The following is a 19,037-nucleotide window of genomic DNA, read 5'->3' as shown; positions in this document are numbered from 1 at the left end:
GTTTTAATTAACTTTTATTTAATGAATAAATATAGGCTAACATTATTACTAAATACTTGAGTCAGGATAGATGGCAGTCGGGCCGAGACTCAAACTGGTGCCTGTTTAATAGTAGTTAGAAGTGTTGCCGCTACACCAGCAGAAGGCTTTGTACTTTGTTATTTCGTTGCATTTCTTTCTTTCCCCTTTCTCAATACCCTGGGATCTGTATCAGCCCATGTATTTCATTTTATAACATGCTCTGATTTCCGGCGAGGTGTTATTAACTTTATGGCTAACCCTCAAAAGAAGCTGCAACGCATTCCTTTCATACAATATGGGAAACTTGCATTCCGCAGTGGTTATCCAAACATGGCTTTGGTGACAGTACGACCTGATCTGTATGTTCTGACGAGGCTTGTCTGCCAGAATAGTGAACAGCTGACGTGCCAGACATCACTATATCGATCAAACTGACGGAATTGCTCGTAAGTTACTGCGCAAAGCTCTTCTATACACAGCTTATGAAATTTCTGGTGATATGAGTGAAACTGCATTTTTCCTTTCATAAAACTGATACGTATGTAGTTTTAACATAGAAAAATGGCCCGAAGATGACGTAATATCCGTTGAAACAGGTCACCATAAAATTATATACTGTATATAAGATTGTTGTGTGGGGATTTAAATCTTACTGAATAGTTTTTTTTTATAAAGCACGACCTAAATGCTGTAGTACAAGGCTACCTTTCATATTCCCCCTTCTGTTAATTTGGTTTCATATGTATGATTCCATTGGAAGGAACGCATTACAAGCTCTGAAGACGTGTGACATGTAGGTGACAAATGAGTTGCTCCATTAGTACAGAATGTTACAAGTTCATGAAGAGTTGCGCCACAGGCCTACTGTAGAGTGATCAAATCGAGGAAGAGGATGTGGGCGAGACATGTGACTCGAAAGGACGGAGTAATAAGCAATTCGAGCAGAGTTGTGGTCAGAGAACCTGACGGGAATTGATCATGTGGATAACTGTGCGTAGATTGGAGATAATATTAAAATTGGCTACACCTGGCTCAGGGTAGGGTCGAGTTGCGGGCTGTTGTGAACACGGAAATTAACCCTCGTGTATAATAGGCGTGGAAATGGCTAGACAGACCGAGCAACTGTCAGCTTTCAAGAAGGACTCTACTCCAGAATCCCGCGACTGTGGTTGACTCATTTACCCAAGCAAACCTCAACCGAATGCGCAGGTTGGCAGAGCCGGAGAGATTGAAATATGTAACTGCTGCATTATTTGTACCGTTTCGTCACATTTGGAATCCCTGGCATTTGATGCCTTAGACCGCGCAAAACTAGCATTTAAATTCATTCGATTGTTAAAATTACAACGCCCCTGGCGCACTCCACCTCCCTCTGCACGGTCCTGATTTACAATTACCTTCCATAGCTGGATGTCGTCTCTTCCGCTCACAACTTGATGTTAACATGGCGAAATGTCCAATGTCCGTAACTTTGTAAATATGAAATTTACCAGGACCGACGCAAGCTTATGTGTCACCCCAGGTAACGAGGAATCTCTTTTCCTAGCTTAAATGAACTTAAGTATCTTATAATTTCTTCGGCATTTACACGACTCTGACGAAAAGCGCTGCTGGTGCCCAAAATAAGAGAGAACAGTAATAAAATTTCGCGTCACCTAGTTAACAGCGTTAGCCGAGTTAGCTTAGTACAGTCACTGTCTACGGGCTGGACGAATGGGGTTCGATCTGTAACGTTGGAAGAGGATTTTTCCTGTAAGCTCTGCATCCAGACCGGCTCTGGGACCCACCCAGCCTCCTATTCAATGGGTACCGGGAGCCTTTCCCGAGGGTAAAACGCGGCTGGGGCGTGATGCTGACCACTCACCCCCATCTAGTGCCGAGGTGAAGAATGACTATGAGCTATACACCCACTCCCCCACCCCCAAGCGATCTACATGACTTGGAGCGGGACTGCTTTACTTTTTGTCTGTTTTTTTACTGACCTTGTTACAGCAGTCACGAGTTTGTAATGGAATTAATTTTTCTAAGGAGAAGTGGGGATTATGTTTTTAATGATCAATGCCCCACATTATATTGTCATAGCAGAACGTAGTACGAAACAGCCGTGACGGCATCAAGTAGGCCTACCCATTCACTTACCAAAGGAGTTTATCTCCAGACCTAACTGAAGCCAGCCAAAGAATCGACGCACTGACTGCAGCAGTTTGTTCTCTGGTGCTGATCACTGCAGCCGAAATTTTTGTTTCAGTTATTCAATTATGTGCGGATTGTTTTAGTAAACTGTATCTTTCAGATCTAGAGAGTATTATGGCCAGAATCACCCATATTCAGAAGTGTGAGGAAAACGATTAGATGAAGTATGTCATCAACATTTTCATTGAGTTCATCCAACAATACATTAGCAGTGTGTGACAGAGCCCCATCCTGTTGAAAAAATCTTTCTCTGACACTGAGACCTATTCCTTGGAGAAATTGAATAAATTCTTATTCTAGGACATGGAGATAGTGATCAGCAATCATGGCATTGCCACCAGGGGCATCACATTGTCCCAAGACTACTGATCTCAAGGAAACCAAGTACAATGATATTTAACACACAGTTAGGTAATTACATGTAGTTAAAACTCAAGCGTATTTTTAGAAAGATCATGTACATTTAACTGTAGTTGTACGTAATCATTTCTACCAACTGCTTCTTGACTGTTTAACTTTGAACATTCATAATTCTGTAACCATTACAAATGGGGCTGGAGTTTATATATCATTACTTTACTGAAAGTCACTGATTAACGGTCTCCCAGAGTTAGGCTGTTTCCTCCCTGGAAATCTTTTGCATATGTATTTAAAACAATAATTTTACCAGTTCTTTTGTGGTTTTATATGCTGTCCTTTACTTTGATTGAAGAGTTTTCATATCGAAATGTGTAGTAAAATATTAGGACCTAAGAGGGATACAGTAAGTGGAAACTGGAGGACATCAAATAACATTGAACTTATAAATTTATACAGGGAACTAAATGTTCTTAGATTAGTTCAATATGGGGATTGTACTTAGATGGACATAATGCCTGGAGTGGGAGAAGGAAATGCATTCTGAAGTTTGGTGGGTTATCCATTTTGAAAGCAAACACTTGGATGACTAAGAAGAAAGTTGTAGGTGGATGGAACCTTTTCAGATTCATGTACAGTGATGCTGACTTTGGTATCATTAGTGATGTCTGTGTTACCAAGAACCTGGTTGGTTAGCTTAGTCTGCTTCTGTTAACTGCAACTGTATTAGTTATCTGGTTAGGTAATAGTTAGTTATTTGGTTAGTAATCAGATTTAAAGCATTGTCAGGTTTCATTCCAGTCTTGAGATTTATTTGATGCTTGCCCTGAATAAATTTATGTTTTCCTTCACATGTCCTTTGATTAAAGTTGTATGATATGAAGCTTTCACAGTGTCTGTGTATAATGAACTCCTTTGATTAAAGTTTCTTTCATATTTTGGAGCATCCAAATTAAAATTTTAACGAACACTGAATTTGGCCATAGCAGTGTTTTACTTCAACCACTGCTTCAAGCAAATGAATATTGCAAAGCATCTGAATATATTCCATTGGACATATATGGAAGGTAGAAAGTGCCTAAGCACCAATCTGTGAAGGCTTATACAGGTCATGAAGCTCATCACATTCCTAACCTCTTTGTTAGCTAGAGCTGAGAGGTCAGTTTCATGCTCCAGTTGCTTTAGCCTCAGGGAATTGAATGCTGTATTTAACTTTTTATAAGTTTTTAGAATGTGTGAAAGAATGTTATCAGTGGATGATAAAGCTGTGCTATGGTGCAGTGACTTGTGTTTAATACACTGGACGGGCTTCTGCATGCCTTTGTGTTGCTGCTGTTGATATTTGCATGATTGGAAGGGTGTATGACCCCTGACCTTTCCACTATAGTGAAATAAATTTCAGATAACTAGTGGAAAGTACATGGAATGTTGTTTTGGGATAGTAATTAATTGGGATGATTTCTCAATTTAGTGTGCATTATATAACTATTAGGAGAAATTTAGAATAAAGAGGATTTGAAAATACCAAAGATAGTGGCAGAGTACATTCTGAACTAATACGGATCTAAGCATTGTACAATAAATAAAATTCCAGTAATATATGCAACATCAGTGCTACAGTTTTAACCCGCAGAAAATAATTTTGATGAAATGTGATCTGAGTTGTACCAAAGAGTGTTTTTAGAGCAACGTATGCCTCCATCTTTAGGGCTTCTTGGACAGAGAATTACTTAGTTACAGCTGGAAGGGAAAATAATCTCATCTCATAGTTTTCTTAAAAATGTTGCAAACTGTATTTAATAATCTGGAATTTGTGGTTTTCATGGCAATGTTAGTATGGTATGGTGGTCTTTTGGGCTGTTGCATCGTACGTAGTCTTTGTACCAGTGTTTCAGAGGAACATATAATGTCACCATCTTCAGGTCTGAAATGAGAAGGGTCAGGAAGTGGATGGTTTATATAGAGTTAGGATGTTGATCAGTCAGAGGGACTGGCTAGTCAGAGCCAAGGGATAAGAATAGGAGATGGAGTTATGTCCAGGACAATAGGAAAGATCCTTTCATGAGCACCAGAGAACATTGCCACTTGTAATGAATGACCACATTAATTTGTGATGTATTTAAATTAATATACAGTATTTTGAAGTACAGTCTAGAACCCCTGATCAGGATAAGATATGAAGCACATTTATGGGTTTGTGGATGTTTTCTTCCTGCAATACAATAATGTCACATAATTACCATTGTACACTTTTTCTGCAGTTAAACCTTTTTCAGATACTGTAATGGAGAACGCATCCAGTTATGCTTCTTGTCCAACTTCATAATCAGATGATGCTTTTCAAATTGGGTTACATAATGTTGGTGTAGAAACATATAGGCAGATGATTTTGATTCTGTATGAAGTGCTTATATGCTGCATGATCTGAAGCTTTCACAGTGACTAAGTATAATGAATTCTTTAGTATCCTGAGGATAAGGATGAAGATGGTTCTTGAAATGTTAGTGTTTTATCCATTAAACCACCTGACATGGCTGATAGCCTGAGAATAATTCATTATGCTTCATTGCCTTCAACTATCATGGATTAGGCCCTCTGCCCTACTCTGATTTACATTGGAATTTGAATTGACCTCATTACAAGGTCTCTACCTACAGAGGAGATAAAACATGGGGGAAACAGTAGTCCTAAACCCAGCATAAACAATACTTATTATAATTACAAAATAACTGCTTTACTTCTCACAGAAAATAGTGGTTTTATCTCTAAAATAAATTCTCTGGTAGTTTACTCAGAAAAAATATGTATCCATAACTCATCACATTGCCTAAACAATATTTATAGAATACTAGAAGCTCACTGTTCCAAAATATCACATTTTCTCATCTTGGGGAATATGTGCATAACACTCACATTTTAATGAAATAAATAGCAGTAATTAGCGTCACTATTTTCTATATTCTGTAGTTCAGGTCACTTCTTGCTATGAATTTTCTAACCGTGAAGAAAATGTATATTTTCTTATGGCCAAAATATTCCAATTTTGAATTTACAGCCTTGAACCAATGTATACAGGAGTAAATTTTAAGTGTGTATGTGAATCATTTTATGTGAAATTTGATCAGATATTACAAGTTCTTTTTTCAATAACTATTAGTTTTGAATTGCATACAAGAAAATGAGGTTGTAATGTGCTCTTGAATTTTCTTCAAGAAAATGTGTGAATATTGTGATCAGTTGGATCCTTATCACAGTGAAAAATTGAGTTGAGATGCTTAATGATTGAGTGGATCAAATGGTGAAGATTGAATGTTATGTGATGTGTCCCTTGCAGAGAGTTTTACATTAAGAAAATGAAGGTGAGCCCCAGAACTGCGAGAGGGGCCACAGTGCCCGGTGTTGTACGAGTTCCTAAACACTCTCACCCGCGAAGGGGTAGGCTGTTGACTCGCAGATCAGGTAGGGAGTTTGCCTTATCCCACTCCAGTTTATCCAACCTTTCTGAAATAATTTTCTTCCTGCAGATTTTCCTTCAGTTATCATACAGTTCATAATACAGATTAGTTGAAGTTGTGACACAGAATTTTATTATTAATTAAATAACTCCATGTTCTGTCTAAAAAGTGAAAGTAAAGCTGCCCCACTGTTCGCCATGTAGGTGCTTGGGGTGGGGGGGGGGGGGGGTGTTAGTATATCTCCTACTCATTCTTGACCTTGGCACTAGATGGGGGTAAGTGGTCAGCATCACAGCCCGGCCTCGCTTTACCCCAGGGAAAGGTCCCCAGTACCCATTGGATAGAGGGCTGGGTGGCCCCCAGAACCGGTCTGGATGCAGAGGCTAGAGGAAAAGTCCTCTGTCCCTGTCGGGGATCAAACCCTGGTTGTCCAGTTTGTAGCCAGTCACTATACTGATTGAGCTGTGCCAGTCCATGTTCTGTGTATTAAGTGAAATGGAAGAAGTACACAGATTCAGTTAGCCCATGCACTTATTGTAGGTATTATGATACAAAATAAGAACATTCACTTTGTTGGTGTGAATGTTTATTCTTAAATCAAGTTTTTTCATCAATATATGACATGTTTAACTGACTTTTGAACTTGTCATTGTACTAATACTAAGTCACCATTAGAAGGAGAAGAGAAATTCAGGATCATAGTTTTAAGAAGGTTAAATTTTTCATCCTAAGCATGAATTTTCTTCAGATATCTTTAACTATACAAAGTATTGAAAATGGTTCAAACTATAGTCTTTATTCCCATAACCTAGTTTGACACATTCTACATATTTTCCTCCCAAATCCTTTCATCATATGTCTTTCACAAGGCAAATTCTTTCAAGGACCTTGAAGATTGTTTGCATGGGTTTGCTCGCACGAAACAGCTAATTTAAAACTGCAGTTTTTTACTATATAATGTACAGTGATATGTTGGGAAGGGGGGAGAAATGTGCTTTCTAATACATGAAGCTTGCATGATGTTATCAGCAAGATGTGCATAAACAGGTTTCTCCAAAGAAAGGTGAGACTAATAAGCTTGGGTTGAGTGGTGACATTATGCTTTGAATATACTGAACGAGAGAGGATGGATTGGAAATATACTCTGAATTTGCTGATGGAGGGAGAATGAGGAGTGTGTCTGAATGTGCTGAAGGAAGGAGAGTAGGGAGTAATCCTGGGATGTGCTGAAGGAGGGAAAGTAGGGAGTATTACCTGGATGTGCTGAAGGAAGGGGTAGGGAATATGCTCTGAATGTTCTGAGGCAGAGAGGGAAGGAACTGTGCCCTGAATTTGATTAGGGAGGGAGGATGGGGAGTGGCTGCAAAGTGTATTGTTGTTTTCTGTGGTTTCATGGTCTGAGATACTTTGTAGTCAAAGGGCAAAAGATCATGTAACTAAATTCTAGGGAGGCCAAGGGAAGGGAACACATGAAAATAACACTATTACATGAATTTTTAGTTCCATTAAAAGAAATCTTAGTCCTAAGAATATCATCAGAAAACTGCATTGACCAAGTTATTATTTATGTTTTCTTTGAACTGTGTTGTGCCTTCAGTTACTTTGTTCAAAACAGTTTTTGAACATTCTTCTGCTATTATTGTAAAGTCAGACCTTCTACCTTTGTTGCCTTCTAAGTGTTCTTTATTTAGGATTTGACGTTTTTATGGCAGAGTGTCTTAAAATGGCTATTTTCTAGTAGTCTGGTAGGAGGTACACTTCTACCAGACTACATGGCAGAACCACCAGAAGACAGCCATCTTCTATCCTTTATTTGTTCTCATTGCGAATCTTATATGAGTGTTTGAATTTTTAATATTGATTTTTATCTCATATATAAAATTGAAATTGTGAGTTTGTGTGTATGTTGAATATATAGTTCAAGAAGGGATGTACCAATTTGCCTCAAACGTGGCAAACTTATATCAGGAAAATATTTTAGAAAGGCCAAAACCACAAAAGGTGTCCTGGTTTTAATTCCTGATGAGGGTGCTTTCTGTAGCTCAAGAAGTAAGCATGATAAAAAAAGGCACCAAAGCAGTTCCCCCCCTTCCAGAAGATAGTGAGAAAAATGCTACAACCCTGAAAACTGTCCTGAGTTGAAACCCGGTGAAGATGGTTTATGTAGCTCGGAAACTTAGTTCTTAACAAGAAAGGTGCCAAGACCACAGTTCCTTGTTTTAATGAGGAGATTACAGGAACAAACAAAATAATTGAGATGTGCACTTCAAATGTCACTGCAGAAACTTTTCACAGGGTTGCATCAGACATGAGGAAAAAAGTGAATGTGTGCATTGCTGATCGTGGTGGATATTTCCAACACTTAATGTAACATTGCTTTTTATTTTCTGATTTCATTGTAATTTATTTTTTGACAAATAGAACATATGTCAAGAATGGGTTGTGTGACTTTTTGATCATCCTGTACATATATCAACTGTTCCATAATATAGATAAGAGATTTAACTGAGAGAACAGATTTAAAAGTATGGTGTCAATGTGATCTCTGATGGTATCTACTTTTAATCTTAGAACACACTATTCCAGATGTTGACCTCTCAATGCGTTATTTCTTGTTAATGTCTTTAAGGGCAAAATAAATTGCCATTCCATTATGGACACTGTTGGTATACATGTGCCGGCGAGGCAAATAAGAGAATTTTCTACTTTTAGTGTGAGCAGTGCACTTAGACATAGTCCTTCAGCCAGGTGTGTCATGACATATGTAAATCTTTGGACGTATTTAGCATAAACATTGTCTCCCTTGAGGGCACATTCTCAATAATGGAAATGATCTAGATAGGTTATCTTGATAGATGATCTAGCTTGGTTATCTGTTTTTTGTATTTTGTTAACGTTTTACATTTGTATTAGTGTTCCCTATGTGGATTATTTGCTTTTATTTATATTTCTTTGTTTATTTTTCTTTGTGTATAATATTGTTTCTGTTTTGGGTTTGCCTATATTTGGCTGTTACATTTAATACTGTACTTGTATATGTTTAGTTAATCTGTATTTTTAATTATTTCTTCAGTATTATTGTATGTATTATCAGTGTTTGCCTGTTATTGGCTTCTTGCTGTTGGCAAACACTTAAATAAATGAATTGAATTGAATCGAATCCTTGTCTTACCAAATATTGTTTGCTCATTCAGACAGACATTGCCCTGCAAGATTGTCTCATCTTCTCAAAAACCAGTAAAATCCAGAACCTTTGGTATAAGAGCACCTTTCAGTTGGCTTGAAGATCTTTTTCGTGATTTTCTAATGAATTCTTTTAATACAAAGCACTGTATTTAGATATCGTCTAACATCAGTGTGGTGCATGGCTTTGTAAAGCACATTGTCAGTTCTCTTCCTTCAACATGATAATAATAGGCCTTCATGTTGGTACTGCTTATAGTTATGGTTATACGGTTCTCTTTTGGAGAGTTACTTGCATGTTGTCATCAAGTAATGAAGGGTGTTTTATGAGTATAATGTGGAATGTAAAAGAGAGTGTTGATTGTGATTGTAATATGTATCTTTGGCATGATTATTCATAATTTTTGACCATACTAATTTTAGCTTAAGATATAATAATGGATTATAGGTGCTTTGGAAATGTGTATTTGTATACTCTTTTGGAATAAAGAACATTCAGTACTATGGGAACAAACAAAAATTATCCACAAAGAAGAAAACTTCATCTGTAGGAAATTAAAATCAACAGATGAACAGGTCATGATATAACCAAGCATCAGTGTGGGCTGCCTATGGCTCTCTCTTCTATAACATAGGCAGTAACTATAAATAAACATAGAAACAGTTCTTACAATCATTCTTGAACTGCACCAGTGGTCTTGTGGTTTGTGTACTATCTTACTATGTTGGTGGTCCTGTGTTTGATACCAGCTGTAGCTACTACTGATTTTAAATTCTGTCAGTATAATGAAAATTTGTCATCTCAGTCACCGTAAGATAGGAGTAGAATAAATTCCTGAAAGGTCATACAACTAAAATGTTCAGCATAATATTGGTATGATGAGTCAGCCACTGTTACCATTTGAGAATCAACTGTGAGGAATTATAAATATTAAAATCATCATTAGCCAAGCTTAAAAACAATCTGAGAAGATTATGTCAGTGAGTTACAATATTTTTTAGATTGACTAGTTACACTGTAATTTATGATTTGGCCATGGTGCTTGTACTGAATATAATCCAATGTTACTTTTAATTAGTATTACTGTAGCAATAAAATAATAAAGATGGATATGTAAGGGTTTGTCTAATACTTATAATTGAATTAACAGATGTAATGGAATCTCATATACTTTCTTTGATTTAACACCCAGTTATGATGAATGTGATTATTATTGCAGTGACAAAAATGCTGGCCGTGATGACAGAGCAGTCCCCAGACTCAAATAAAGACCCAGTGGAGGCATTCCTCTCATCAGGCCGAACGGGGCGTCGAAATGCATTGGCTGACATCAGGGGCGAGCATGCTGCCACAAGCACTAGCAGTCTCCCAGAATGTTTTGATAAATTATCAACTAATGGTATTTATTACATTAAATAGTTTATGGATTGAAATTTTGTTTAGTTTAAATTTCAGAATAAATATTTTAAACCTCTGTAATAGTATTAACTCTGTAGGTTAAATGTGTATGTGCTGCTTTAAGAGAACAGTTTATGTAGAATAAAATGACAGGAAAATAATCACATAAATAGAGGTGAGTAAGTGAGTGAGCATGTTAAATAAACCTGATTTCAGATAAAATAAAATTGAAGTATGTAGCAGCATATTCAGGTACACAAAAGTAATTAAAATTAGTTAATGGGTCTGTTTTTCAAAGTGTGGTGTGTGTGTGTGTTATTTCTGATAATTCCTCATAAACGTAGCATAATTGAAAACATGTGAGTATTATTTCTCCTGTTATGGTGGCAGTAACATTGCAATGCCATCTGCTTCACCTCACTGTGGGTGAAGCGATTACCATTTCATGAAGTAAGACCGTGAAGGAAGTAATTTTCTGTGCTTTATACTATTTTAAGAAACACTTTAATATTTTAAAACTCTTATGTATTTTATTCTAAATTATATTATTTATAGTGTCTTGTTTGTAATATAAACACCATAGCCAGGAAAATATTTTATTTTCTGACAATCATCTTAATTGTATGATTTCCATATGTTCATTTCATTGAGGCTAAAAGGCATCCTGTCATAAATTATGAGATTATGAAGGCAATCATAGATATGCATTTCTTCTTTGAAGAAGATTTTTTTAAAATAATAGCTCATAGGTTTGCCTCAGACTATCAGGGCCACTTCATGATTATGAACATAGGGACTTGGCTGGAGCTGGAAGGTGTAACTTTGGGGTCTGGGTAATGATGGAGATTAGTATTGATCAAATTACTGTCTTAATGAATGACATTCTTGGTCACTGGGAGTGCAATTCATAAATTATTTCCCCAGACTGGAGCACAGTATTGCAGGTGATTTTTGTATAAACTATAAGTGATAAGTAATCAACATAAAACTTGTTTGACAATTCTTGTTTTTGGTACAAATGAAATAGATTACATAGCTAAGCTTCTTACAATGCAAGTCTATTAATTGTTACTGTACAACCACCCCTATGGACTCAGAGGTGACAAAGCAGTTTACTCACCCACCCACCGCTACTACACATGCCAAAACAACTTTGAATAAGAGTTGATATTACAGAACGAGAATTTGTGTTGTGCAACTCAAACAAAAGCTGACATTACATAGAAACAGTAGTAAATACTCTAGGCCACCTGTTCCTCTACCACAGCTGTGTGAATAGGGAGTGTACTGAGTGATAGTTATTGTATATTAACTAGTTGATGAACTTATTGATTCTGGATTCCTGCAGACAAACCATCAGGCCACTGTGACACCCAAGGCAGTTCTGCTAACTACACAAGTGATTCATCATCCAGTTCTGGTGTTCAGTCAGCAGAATCTGTATCCCCTCATCAGCCTGAGAAGAGTGCAGGAGGCATAGACCAAAGTTGAATCTTATTGGCAACTTAATGGAAGGAGCAGTATTATGCTTCAGTTGGGAGAGACTGTTGGCAGTGTTGCCAGGTTCCTGCTGCAGACAGATTTCATTTCGGTGACCAGAGTTGTGTATTTCTCTCTTCTTTTCTCCTCTTGGAACATTACTTGGTTTATTATTCAGTTATAGGCTGGAAAATAGTGTTGATTAATTGATTGATCGATTCTTAAGTTGTTTAATGATGATTTTCAACTGCACCAGATGGTATGATGATAAAAATTATGATTCTGAAAGATGTGAAAGGAAGTGATCATGGCCTGTTTAAGGTACTATCCGAGCATTGCTTGATGGGACTGAGGAAAACAACGAAAGACCTCAAATAAGGATAGCCAGTTTTGGGACTGAGATTCAACTCAGATCCTCCTGAATACAAAGTAGTAGTGTTCTTCATTTAACCGTGACATTTGGTGAAAAATAGTGTTCATGGAAACATTATTTATGATATGTCAAAACTATTTTGAGGTGTTTTATATTTGTATGTCTGTATTGGATGAATGGATGTTCCTTGAGGTTTTTTAATTATTCTGTTTCAACTGCACAGGTTATATACCATCTGGTGTTAGATGAAGAAGCAGTAAAGCATGAGAAAGAGGAGATCATACAATCATCTACTTATCTCTTATTTGCAGTAAGTCATGAAACTTGACACAGAGAGATAACATGTGAGGGAAAATGCTGTGAAACTAGAAGACTGTTTCATCATGACACTGTTAAACAAATAGCACAAGCAGTCAAAGTAACAACAGTATAAGGCCTAACTTGATGTTGGCTTCTTGCTTATAATTAATATATTAATGAACATGATTTTATTTCTTTTTCTAAGATGTGCATTTGTTTTTTGTAAATTAGCCCTACAACAGTTGAGTATTCATGTAGGAACCTTATATCTAAAGTTAAGAAAATGTTCATGAAAATATTTATTATTATTTTATTGCATTTTTTTTATTTTTATTGCCATTTAAGTTTCCAGTATTAGTAGTTTAGTAAATAAACTGAAACAAGCCAGAGAAGATAATGCAGTAGTTTAGATAGTGGCATATCTAGTCTTGGGCAGGTGATTCATTTATTTCCTCTTACTCTTCAATTTCCACATGCTTTCACTCTACAGCTGAGCTATACATGGTCAGAGAATGCACACATCAACCCTATGATTCTGCCTGAAGTAACTGATTGGCAGATGTGTGTATTTTAAGAAAAAAAATTTCTTAGCATTAAACTTTTGTGTTCTACCATTGTATTACTAGATGTGCCATCTGAACACAGTCTCATAAGAGTATTGTAAACTACATACAGTAAAAACAGTTTGAATTAGGTACCTTTGCTTGCTCTTCTGACCTGCCTACCATTTTTCAGACATACAAACCAACAAATAATCTTATCTGATATTGATTGGATGTAATAGCAGACATATTTAATATCTCTCCCATAAATATTTCAGTCAGATACAAACAATACTTGATATGGAAGTTGTTTACTCGTTTCTTACACAATATTGTTCAACATTATGACATGAAGTCCTAAAATGTGTAATAGAAAAACTTAACACTACTGTATAACTCATAGTACATTTCAAAAGTTTTAAACCATGTTGAAATGAGATTGCACTTCAATCAATAATTGCCTTGGATATGCTTATTATTTAATTGTGTTTTATGTATGCAGAAACATAAGTGCCACTTCTATAATTTTGCTGCAAATACAGATTGTAGACCTCTTGCCCAAGCTACTGGTTTCAAATTTTCCAGTTTGTTGTGAAAATGGCACGTACTGAATCAGACTTGTATCAGCATACTTTGGAATTTATTCCCATACCAGTATTTCTATTTATATATCTGTAGACTTATCATATTAGATTCTGATAAAGCCTAGATGTGTGAGAGTTAAATGATACAATTCTTTTCACAAAAATGTTGTAGTCTTGTGAAAGCCCAAAAAGACACAAGTGTTACAGAATATGCATACCCTTAAGGGTGCTGAATTGAACACAAAATCTGTGTTAATGATGTGACTATGAAGTTTTATGTTAAGGTATAGTTGAGAAATAGAGTGAACTAGAATTTCACCTGTGTGTTATCATTATATATTCATATATTCTAACATAATTGCTCCAGTTTTCTTGCATAGTCTGCTTTATGTTAAAACAAGGGTGGGACAGTTTCATTTATTTTCTCTTGTAGTATGAATGAAGTATATTGAAAATGTAATTTTAAAATAGCTACTGTTTCCTTTGGAGGACTAATGACACAGTGCATAATTTGAACTGGGCCATGTAATAATTATATTTTTCCTCATGTCACTCATGCTTGCACCTACTATAATTCTTTCTTGCTTATTCCACACAGTGTGTAACTGTGCTACTTACTGAATCTTGCTGTTACATTCATACATACTGCTTTAAGTAATGCTGACATGGCTATGTGTCACATGATAAACACTGTTACCCTGATAATATTTTCCTGTTTCTTTTTTTCCCCTTTCTGTCTTTGTTTCGTTTTGTATTGTGTTCTGATGGTGGTAGCTGTAAGTCCAGAATAGCTGACATTTATTTTTATTATTTTCGTCCTTCATACCGCCATTAAGAAACTGATGAGATTGACAGTTATGAGGATGGTTATTGAATTATTTAAGCTTGGTGTTTTGAGACATCCCAAGTTGTTTCCTACCACAAAGACTGGCAATCAGTCTGTTGGGATGGTGGGAGAGAAGTAGATGAAAGACTACACCATAAACAATAGAAATTATATTAGTGGCTCCAATTGGTTTAACAAATTTGAATACATGGTTAGGCAAAGGAAGTTTTTAGCATCAGTTCTCTGGGAAGGGGTGTGGGTACTAATGGTGACTACAATGTAAACAGTGATAACCAGCATGTCTAAGTAAATAGGAGTGGAGTATTTTACATGATGGAGACAGATACACAAATAAATACAATAATCAAATTAGCTCTTTCTGTTCCTTGTTTCACTGTGTTGGCATCTGTGTTAATCAGGCAATATCCAGCTCTACTGACCGCATAATGAAAGACTGTTTTCTGAAATCTGCTCAAAATGTGTGACTAATATTTTGGGACTGAAACTAAAGGTCCAGGCAGTTAATGCAGTTAATTCCCTTCGAAGTAGTCTTCCTATGATTGTAGTCCAGTGATCATGTCCTTTGTTGAAGCATCAATGGTTCCCTTCTCTCAGTTGTGCTTTTGATTCTCATATTCCCCTTTTTATAATTTCTGGAACTTCCAGGGAAATAATAAATTTAATATAAAGTGGGTGACTCATTCCTCAGTATGTCAGATAACAAACTCTTGCAAGATGTTTTAGAATAGAATGTCTCCATTTACATCTCCCTCCTTGTTGATATAAAACATGTAATAAAATCTTACAAATTCTTTTTTATTTTGTGGTTCATGACTTTCCGCTTAGTATATATTTTAATTTGTTGAGTTGTATTGTGCTGGGCTTTCACATAGCATACTTTAGGTGTTGACATATTATAGATCTCCCATACAGAAGGTTGGTTTTAGGATAATACTCAGGTATTCAGTGTCAAAATTTGGTTTTACATTATACAAAAACTTGGTATTTTGGAAAATACTCAGGAATGAATTAACAAATTTTGATTTTTTATTAATCTTAAATAATTAATTTTTTTCATATGAAGTTTTACATTATGCTTGCCACTAAGGAAACTTGTCATTGCAATGGTATTTGTCATAGAAGCATTTTATGTAAATATTGACTTATTTTATTCACAGCAAACGTGTAATTTTTTCCCCTACACATGTATTTTATGGATTGCACTTGACAATGATAAATCTTAGGAATGCACTCAACAGTGAGAGACCTGATTGGATGTTTCTTAAGAATATGCCCTTGTTCCATATGAATGTCCATGTTTTGTGAAAGGAACATTGTCTTCTCTTGCAGTTTCATCTTATGATGCTACTAGCACTAAAATTGATATTGAGTATCACAGTATATTAATTGCTAAATGACGTGAGTTAACAATTTTGCTAGTATTATTTTTACTAATTACATCTATGTTGTCTTGTTAGTTAATTGCCTAGACACTAAAGCATGTAGTATTAGTATTGACTGGAAAATAATGACTTTATTTTATGTATGTGAGTCTTGTGGCAGTGGCATGCTCAAAGAGTGGTACAATCACATGATTTAATAGTGTTTTAAATACCACCCATGAATACGTATGGGGAAGTGGTGATGAAAGCTCCACAAATTCTTACCCTCAACACTACATAGATGTGAGTAGTCACTTTATGTTCTGGTTGCTTTATGTTCTGGTTGCTTTATACCTGAGGAAGGAGTCTGTCATATTCATTGTGTAGGAGGTTGAGTGGGCTCCAGTGCTCTTGTGGATGTGGTGGTGAAGAGTAAAACCATGCCAGTAATCAAACTCCAGTTGTTCAGCTTGGTGCCAGTCACATTACTGACTGAGCTATTCTCTCTCATGAGTTATCATTATAATTTATATTACATGTGGTGTAAAGTTGAAAATATATGACAAATCTTAATTAATATACAACTTGTAGGCAACTGAATTATAGTGTTTAAAGATATTTTGTTTTCTTATTAACGTTCAGATTTCCAGTGCAGTGGAAGAAAAGTGTAAAAAAAGTATGTAGTTAAAATCAAGGCGGCATGTTAGAAGTAAAAGTAAGTAGAATAATACATTATATTTAAATTATTTGCCTTTCATGTCTTAATGTAATAGAATCTCTGTTGAGGGTCCATGGTTCTCCATGCAGCTGTGACTAGAACTGGTGAGCATTTTTGTCTTATTACTGTCAGCGACCACTTATTCAGTTGACAAGATTCATGTGTAACAACAGCTAAACAGTGGAACCTGTTGGTATCACAAAATTACAGTATTTGGCTTTACTCAGAAGTCCATATAGAGTAATACATAAATATCCCAATATAGCTATTGTAAATTTGCCGAGTATCATTCAGAATCTTCGTCAGAAAAATAAAAGGGAATGGTGACTGAGATGTAGATTGGAACATGCTATAAAAACAAACTTCTAAAGAAATCAGGTTGGATAGGATGGATTGGATTAAATCTTTACAGGTTATGGTTACATAGCAAGCTCTTGAGAACAATAATGAACTGTGAGTTACAAGAAAGTGGGATGTTTATTGACCAGGTTCTTGGTTATCAGCTCCTCTAGAAGAATTATGCTGTACATAGTTTGTTGTATTTTAAATGGGCCATATAAATCCAATTTTGAACATGAATCACATACATAATGACAATTCCTATATGTCTGTTCCATTCCACTTCACTCATATGTATTGTTTATAAATGTTATACTTTAATTTTCTATTGTGCAGGCTACTGTGTGAAGGCAAGAAAGTATATCTTTGGCTGCCTGCCAGTCAGTGCCACAAGACTAGACTGGATTGTAAGCTGATGTGACATTCATTTCAGTTTTGTAGTATTTATCCCACTGTAAGGAGTCTTTATATGTGATAGCAAGTCAATCTCATACTGAGGACAAGTAATCCTGATGAATGATACAGGTGTATGTTATTTTTTATATGATATGTAATGACTGTAGATCTGATATTTATAGCACTTATGTAATAATACATGTGGCTGGAGTAGACAGTTATTACATAAAAGTTGTTTAAGCATGCATTGAAGTAGCTGTACAAATAAATTATCAAATTTAACCATCTGTACTTAACACTAAATTCAGTACACATGTTGATATAGTCAAATATATTATGTTTATAGTATTAGATATATGATATATTTAATTAAATTGTTAAAGTATCATATATTTAAATGTTTTAATTATGGTGAAGTTGGTACCAGATCTTGTTGGTGTATGATTCTGTGATATACATGAACATAATAAATGTGGCGTGTCATTTTGCAGTTGAGTTAAGAAAATACATTCTGTTTCTCTCTATCCTTTGAGTATAGTACCATTCCTCCAGCCATTCTGGAAAATGTGATTATTCTTTCCTGATGTGAAGTCTGGTATGCAGTTATATAATTACTTACAAAAATTTAAATTGTAAATGTCTAATTTTGTCATTGTGCACAGATTATTTGTCTTGAATTTGCTTTTCATGTATGTAGAGTGTAAAAATATTTAATTTATCCAAGAATATGTGTTACATGCTGTTATACTTCAGATTCAGCCATAGCCATTACAAGGTTGGTTATGAGAGATTTCAGGTTGTCATGGCAGCAAGTATGAAGATGACTGTCTTGTGTGTTTTCACAATAATGGTTCCTAGACAATAATGTGGAACTTTCATGACAATGGTGAATAAACCATCTAGGTACACCGGCCATGAGAAAATCCCTGTGGTGAGAAGGCGGTTTTGGTGCGGTGTAGTAATTCTTAAATTTCACAGCACTTTAAAAGTAAGTATATGGCAAAGGTTACTTGGGTACTTGGACAACTCATTCTTCAGAGCCTTGAGCTTCTGCGGGTCCCAACTTTTGTTGGCTTTGATCTATAGACAATTGGTAGGACTCCTTGGATGAGTAATCGGCCTGACACAAGGCCTCTACCTGTACACAGGATAGCACAACACAGAAAGACGCGGACAAACATCCATGCCTTGAGTGGGATTCGAATCCACAGTCCCAGTGACCAAGCAGCACAAGGTCCACACCTCAGACCACACGGCCACTGTGTAGAGTACCTAGGAATTTTATAAAATGCCTCAGATTATTTAGGCAAAGTATATAACAAAGAAGTTTTTATATACAGTTTTGTATTATCTCTTATACTTGCAAAAAAAAATCTAATTCTCAAAACTTTTGTTAGGTTAGGTTAGTGTATAAAACAATTTTTTTTTAATTCTCAAAACTCTTGCTATGTCAGATTCAGTAGCTTGGTGTTTTTGCGACTATCTTGCAC

General features: G+C 35.8%; 1 protein-coding gene across 4 annotated transcripts in view; it reads left to right on the top strand.

Annotated features, from left to right (window-relative positions):
• The window catches only part of LOC110836873 (uncharacterized), a 39,104-nt gene extending 21,062 nt beyond the window's left edge, over window positions 1-18,042 (top strand). For 3 of the 4 annotated variants that reach the window (XM_022078545.2, XM_087348729.1, XM_022078546.2), the window contains exons 3-5: window positions 5,906-6,030; window positions 10,430-10,609; window positions 11,957-18,042. In XM_022078545.2, coding sequence (XP_021934237.1) covers window positions 5,906-6,030; window positions 10,430-10,609; window positions 11,957-12,099 — 448 coding nt within the window. In that variant the 3' untranslated portion in view covers window positions 12,100-18,042. Of the gene's footprint in view, window positions 1-338; window positions 468-5,905; window positions 6,031-10,429; window positions 10,610-11,956 lie in introns of all 4 variants that reach the window. The other variant, XM_087348730.1, reaches the window with a different exon arrangement.
• The last annotated feature ends 995 nt before the right edge of the window (window positions 18,043-19,037 follow it).

This window comes from Zootermopsis nevadensis, unplaced genomic scaffold (genome assembly GCF_977971745.1).
Source record: "Zootermopsis nevadensis isolate Lab colony 2312 unplaced genomic scaffold, Znev_1.0 Znev_ptg000013l, whole genome shotgun sequence".
NCBI lineage: Eukaryota > Metazoa > Arthropoda > Insecta > Blattodea > Termopsidae > Zootermopsis > Zootermopsis nevadensis.
This window is presented reverse-complemented; position numbering and strand designations above follow the sequence as displayed.